Genomic DNA, 6,905 nt, shown 5'->3' with positions numbered 1-6,905 from the left:
CAGCTTGGATTTTAGGATTTTTATTCTGTCAGATTCTGGACTAACTGCTTTGAATACTTATCCCATTTTATCCTCACACACTTCTAAAACCCATTTTATAACTGAGCAAACATGTTTGGCCTCATGAGGGTTCCCCATGACTGCTTTAATGAGGAAGAAGCGTTTTGAGCTAGACTTAGTGTTCTGAACCCCTGGCTGGCAGGAGTCAGAAGTGTATTGTGCAATTTGAGCCCATGCAGGCTGGCCTGAAGGAGTGATGAAAGTTAGTCCTTCCCCAGGGAGGAACTCTGAGCAGCCCATATTTTTTATCTTTTAAGTCTGGAAAGGAGAATGGCCTGATGTAACATTTTACACATTATAATCAATGAGTAATAGTTTGGTTGATGACAGGTTTTACTGAAGACCTTAGTTATACATGGTCTCCCACACAACTTTGCTCTGACCAAGGACTCAATTTATAGTGAATCAACAAAGGCAATGGGTTCATACTCAGTTATTTGTTGATCTTGACATGTTCCCTACAATCCAGAAGCAGCTGGTTCTATAGAAAAACCTACTGAAGATTAACTTACGGTGCTAGCTGGCACATAGGTACATTGCAAAGTACTCTATGCAAGTTTTCAATTTTATGCTCTTGGACCAATTTATGGTGCTTTTCCTGGTTAGAGTACACGAACCTTAGAACCAAGGAATATAAATAACTACACCTAACAACTAATGCAGAATTTTTGCTTCTATTCATGTGACCCTGGGTCCCGTTGGTTAGAACCCAAAAACACTCAAGGGTTGAATGTGATTGTAGGGAAACAAAACAATTGTCCCACTGAATTGGAAATTGTGATTATGAGCAGCCAGCAGCCACCGCACCTGCAAGACCACAGGATGGTAACAAACCCGCTGAGACTAGTCAACCTCAATCTAGCACAGGGGGTTACAACCAGCCCAGCCTAGGATATGGACAGTTATCTAACAGTTATCCCCAGGTACCTGGGAGCTACCCCACGCAGCCAGTCACAGCACCACCATCTTATCCTCCTACCAGCTACTCCTCTACACAGCCGACTAGTTATGATCAGAGCAGTTACTCTCAGCAGAACACCTATGGGCAGCCGAGCAGCTATGGACAGCAGAGTAGCTATGGTCAACAAAGCAGCTATGGGCAGCAGCCACCCACTAGTTATCCCCCCCAAACTGGATCCTACAGCCAGGCTCCAAGTCAATATAGCCAACAGAGCAGCAGCTACGGGCAGCAGAGTTCATTCCGACAGGACCACCCCAGTAGCATGGGTGTTTATGGGCAGGAGTCTGGAGGATTTTCCGGACCAGGAGAGAACCGGAGCAAGAGTGGCCCTGATAACCGGGGCAGGGGAAGAGGGGGATTTGATCGTGGAGGCATGAGCAGAGGTGGGCGGGGAGGAGGATGCGGTGGAATGGGCGCTGGAGAGCGAGGTGGCTTCAATAAGCCTGGTGGACCCATGGATGAAGGACCAGATCTTGATCTAGGCCCACCTGTAGATCCAGATGAAGACTCTGACAACAGTGCGATTTATGTGCAAGGCTTAAATGACAATGTGACTCTAGATGATCCGGCTGACTTCTTTAAGCAGTGTGGAGTTGTTAAGATGAACAAGAGAACCGGACAACCCATGATCCATATCTACTTGGACAAGGAAACAGGAAAGCCCAAAGGTGATGCTACGGTATCCTATGAAGATCCACCAACTGCCAAGGCTGCTGTGGAGTGGTTTGATGGGAAAGATTTCCAAGGAAGCAAACTTAAGGTTTCTCTTGCTCAGAAGAAACCTCCAATGAACAGCATGCGGGGTGGTATGCCTCCCCGTGAGGGCAGAGGGATGCCACCGCCACTCCCTGGAGGTCCAGGGGGCCCAGGAGGTCCTGGGGGCCCCATGGGTCGTATGGGAGGCCTTGGAGGAGACAGAGGTGGCTTCCCCCAAGAGGACCCCGGGGTTCCCGAGAGAACCCATCTGGAGGAGGAACCGTCCAGCGCCGAGCTGGGGACTGGCAGTGCCCCAATCCGGGGTGTGGAAACCAGAACTTCGCCTGGAGAACAGAATGCAACCAGGGTAAGGCCCCGAGGCCTGAAGGCTTCCTTCCACCACCCTTCCCGCCCCCGGGCAGAGGCGGCCCTGGTGGCCTGCCGGGAGGAAGAGGTGGCCTCAGGGACCGCGGTGGGCCCGGTGGGATGTTCAGGGGTGGCCGCGATGGAGACAGAGGGGGCTTCCGTGGTGGCCGGGGCTTGGACCGAGGTGGCTTTGGCGGACGAAGACGAGGCGGTCCTGGTGGGCCCCCCTGGACCTTTTTTTTTTTAATTTTTAATTTTTATTTTTTTATTTATGATAGTGAGAGAGAGAGAGAGAGAGGCAGAGACACAGGCAGAGGGAGAAGCAGGCTCCATGCACCGGGAGCCCGACGTGGGATTCGATCCCGGGTCTCCAGGATCGCGCCCTGGGCCAAAGGCAGGCGCGCCAAACCGCTGCGCCACCCAGGGATCCCCCCCTGGACCTTTGATGGAACAGAGGGAGGAAGAAGAGGCGGCGTGGAGGACCTGGAAAACTGGATAAAGGCGAGCACCGTCAGGGGCGCAGGGACCAGCCCTGCTAGACGCAGAGGCCCCACAGAGCTGCCTGGACTACCAGGTTTATTTTTTAAACCAGAAAATGTTTTAAATTTATGATTCCATATTTACAATGTTGGCCACAACATTATGATTATTCCTTGTCTGTACTTTAGTATTTTTCACCATTTGTGAAGAAACATTAAAACAAGTTAAATGGTAGTGCGCCGAGTTTTTTTTTCCTTCTTTTAAAGATAGTTGACTAAAGACTGAACAATGGGAACCCCTTGTGAGCATGCTCAGTATCATTGTGGAGAACCAAGAGGGCCTCTAACTGTAACAATGTTCATGGTTGTGATTTTTTTTTAATAAAATTCCAAATGTTTATAAACAAAAAAAAAAAAAAAAAAGGGAAATTGTGATTATGACCTGACCATTTTGATCTCCTCCTGCCATTGCAATAGAAGGCTTTGATGTTGATACCCATCTTGATCCTAGGTGTCAAGATGAAGGTGACCTGTGGTTGTGACATCGAGGTGATGTTCTGGGGTAATTCCTCCTTCTTTTGTAGCCAGAGGTAAAGTTGAATGGAGTGCTACTGCAATTGCCTAGAGGCAGGAACCCCAAACCCAGATCCCTCTGAAATTTAAAGATTTGAATGACTTTACCAGGAAACAAAGCCCTGAACAGCAAATTGTAGCCAGGACCCAATGACCACGTAGACTGATACAATGTAGTTGTGGATACAATGACTATGGAGTCCTTCCTACTTGAATTTCCTTCTTTGTGGTGAATGTGTAAGAACATCTCTTGCTGTCTGACTTCTCCCCCTTTAAACTCAGAACCTGATAGATTTGAGTTAAACAGATCCCTGCATGTTTCCTTTTTCTCTCCTCTGCCTTCCCAACATGGTAGCAGTAGAGCTATTCATGTTATGATTTGTCATTGGTTTCTGGATACTGAGATGTGATTATGATAGAACAAGAGGTCTTGACATTGAGAGAGCCTGGATTTAAACTGGTGTGAGAACCAGTGCCCTGTCTTCCTTTTGGGAGAGGGTTTGTGAGCTTTTGACTTTATAAGGGTGGTTGCATTTTGTTAGGTAGGAACTTTGGGGGAAACTTAATTAGAGAAAGAATAACCTAGGCGAAGTTGACAGGCAAAGACATGAACTGGAATAGATGTTTGTCCTTTTTCTGGCTTCCCAGCACTCAAATCTGCCTTCTAATTTGGAGGAAATCTCCATGGGAGGCAGAGCCCTGTCTTCAACAAAAGATGAAGAAGGTAAGATACTCCCTCTCTGCCTCCTCTGGCAGCTATGAAATGGGCATGTGTCCTAGATTTAGCCATTCAAATGCTCCCAGTAGGGAATTAGACTCAAGTGAGAGAAACAAGATGCAGAGATCTCTTAAAATTTACCTCATGGTGAGTGGATGGATACTAGCATCTTGGGCAGCCCGGGTGGCTCAGCAGTTTGGCGCCCCCTTCAGCCCAGGGCGTGATCCTGGAGACTCCGGATCAAGTCCCACGTCAGGCTCCCTGCATGGAGCCTGCTTCTCACTCTGTGTCTCTGCCTCTTTCTCTCTCTCTCTCTCTGTCTTTCATGAGTAAATAAATGAAATCTTAAAAAAAAAAAAAGGATACTAGTATCTAGTATTGAGTGACAGCAGAGTCTAGTTGTGTATGATCCAGCAGTAGTGGTGGCAGCAATTTATGTAGTGACAACCTAACAAGACCATTTCTGTGCCATAAGCTTGCCCATAGTTTGAAGCAACTTAATTTCCATTCATTTTCTCCACCTGGTTCTACTGTTGCTTCTCTGAACTTTCCAATAACCTTCCAATAGATTTCTTTTCTGCTTAAGTTTCCCCATGTTAATTCTTACAACCAAGAACACTGGCTGTAGGGATGCCTAGGTGGCTCAGTGGTTGAGCATCTGCCTTTGGCTCAGGGGTCTTGGGTTGGGTCCCACATTGGGCTCCCCGCAGGGAGCCTGCTTCTCCCTCTGCCTATGTGTCTGCCTTTCTGTCTGTGTCTCTCAAATAATTAAAATCTTAAAAAAAAAAAAAAGAACACTGACTGGTAGAGGTATATATTATTATCCCATCTTCAGCTGAGAACTTGGGTCATTGAGAAGTCATATTACTTGGCCAGTGGTCACACAGGAAATATTAGAGCTGAAATTTGAATTCGGATCTGCTTGATGGCAAGCTTGTATCCGGAGCCACCACTCTGGTTAGTTAAAAATAGAAAATGCTACAAAGACCAGCTTATTAGAATTTTTAGACACTTCTTAGGTTAAGGACACAGAGAATTGAAATGGTAGGTTGCCACCAAGTGTTTAGGCCACTGCTAGGAAAAAATCAAGTTGTGCTGATGAACTAAAGAAGATGCCTGTGCCATTGCTTCAACATATAAGCCCTGCAGAAGTTCGTTACTAGTATAGGTCTGTGATTGTCTTTCTAGAGAGTCTAGTTTGGCGATGCCTCCTACCACTTCTCTGCTGGCCAACAACCTACCTCTTTTCCAAGCATTCTGCTATTACCTCACTTCCTTTAAAACTAGCCCCCTGTGGGGGTGCCTGGGTGGCCCACCCATTTGAGCATCTGAATCTTGATCTCAGCTCAGGTCTTGATCTCAGGGTTGTGAGTTCAAGCCTCACACTGGACTCCATGCTGCTGGGTGTGGAGCCTATTTAAAAAAAAAAGAAAAAAGGAAAGAAAAAACACCAAAAACAACAAAGCAAAACAAACTAGCTCCCCATGTCTTCCCATCACAGATCTTTCCTTTTTTGAGAGGAATTTTAGGCAATTATTTTCTATAAAAAAATAGAATTCTACTCTTTTATGAAGGGCTTTTCTAATCCAAAGGACTGGAAAAATGCTCATTTGGTTCTTGGTGAAGTCTGACCTTTGAAAGCTTCCTGAGAAGATGGCTCATGGTTCCCCCGAGGAGATGTTTCACTATCTGGCAGCTTTTTTTCATTACAGGCATTAAGTAAAAATTTCTCTGTCCTTAATTTCACCTCAATTTATTCCTTCTCCTGCTCAGTAATGACTCTGACTGTTGTTTACACTCTGTGGACACTTTCCAATGATAGTCACGTCTTCTCTTGGTGGCTACTCAGCAGAGCTGGACATTTTAGAACCCTTTAATCATTTCTTTTCGTATGTCAGTCCCTTTGCCCTCTGAATCAGATTTGTGCTCTCCTCTTAACTTTCTTAAGTTTCAGCCCAATTGGATATATGATTAGCATATAGATTTTTCCTGCTTCTGGCAAGGATTTTGCAAATGGTTGCAAAAAGAAGCTATACGCTTTTTAGAAGACCCACGTTCTAACCCCCTAAACTCCACGATTGCATGGACCAATATCCTTCCTTAACTGTCCTTCGATACCAAGTTGCTGCTAATGGGAAGACAATCATAGGGCTTTGATACAAAAATTCAGACGGAGTTTGTATTTTGCACAGCTCTTCTGCCTCAGGCTGTGAATCTCAAATATAAAGTAGAATCACAGATTTCACTTATCTTCTTGTGCTCATCTTCAGGCTATGTCACTTATCTTCACATTGATTGTGGAATGCTTTAAATATATCTGCGGTGGCTTATTGCTCTTTTAATAACCAACGCTCTTTTGTAACAGGTATCTTTCTTGCCAGGGAGAGCTCCTGTGATCCTGAAACTCCGATCTCCTCCAGGATCTAAAGTTAATTTTTTGCAGCTGTCTTGTTATCCAGCATTGTCCTTTGTTTTGCTTTAAGGCTGCCACACAGGCATATCTATCAAGCACTGTACAGTTTAACTGCCTATAAAGATCGAGCCTACGCTATTTACTTATTGGATTGGTAAATACTGGCAATTGGGATAACAGTTTTTCCGTTCCAATAGCGGTACAGGTGGCACATTTCCTGCCAGGTTTGAAAATACCAGTGAGCTGTTTGATATGCTTATACTATATCTATTTTAGGAAGAAATTTGAAGTCAGTGAATGAAAAGTGGAAGCTTGCTTCATGTTGGTAGAGTAATTGCCACCTAGTTAGTTAACATTTGATCCTTAAGATTTTGATTTGATCAGAAATGTGTGCCTGACTAGACTAAACATTATTCTTCACTGGTTGGCTTTTTAAAAATATTCTATGTATTTATTCATTGAAGACACACAAAGAGAGACAGAGACAAAGGCAGAGGGAGAAACAGGCTTCCTTTGGGGACCTTGATGCAGAACTTGATTCCACGACCCTGGGATCATGACCTGAGCCTAAGGCAGATGTTCAATCACTGAGCCATCCAGGCGTCCCCACTGGGTGGCTTTTTTATTGTCAATTTGGAA

At 45.3% G+C, this 6,905-nt stretch overlaps 1 protein-coding gene across 1 annotated transcript; it reads left to right on the top strand.

Annotated features, from left to right (window-relative positions):
• The first annotated feature begins 256 nt into the window (after positions 1–256).
• On the top strand, positions 257–6,280 carry LOC140616583 (RNA-binding protein EWS-like). The gene is made up of 4 exons (XM_072797194.1): positions 257–262; positions 852–2,300; positions 3,784–3,859; positions 6,219–6,280. Exons 1-4 carry the CDS (start codon positions 257–259, stop codon positions 6,278–6,280), a joined length of 1,593 nt encoding a protein of 530 aa, XP_072653295.1.
• The last annotated feature ends 625 nt before the right edge of the window (positions 6,281–6,905 follow it).

The sequence above is a fragment of the Canis lupus genome, chromosome 24 (genome assembly GCF_048164855.1).
Source record: "Canis lupus baileyi chromosome 24, mCanLup2.hap1, whole genome shotgun sequence".
Taxonomy (NCBI): domain Eukaryota; kingdom Metazoa; phylum Chordata; class Mammalia; order Carnivora; family Canidae; genus Canis; species Canis lupus.
Note: the sequence above shows the minus strand (reverse complement) of the source record. Positions and strands in the feature narration are given on the sequence as shown.

Bases quoted from the DNA above. Each gene is read 5' to 3' on its own strand.
- LOC140616583 (XM_072797194.1), top strand. The intron at 2,301-3,783 runs GTGGGCCCCCCT...CTGGCTTCCCAG, and splicing joins ACGAAGACGAGGCGGTCCTG to CACTCAAATCTGCCTTCTAA. The intron at 3,860-6,218 runs GTAAGATACTCC...CTTTTGTAACAG, and splicing joins TTCAACAAAAGATGAAGAAG to GTATCTTTCTTGCCAGGGAG.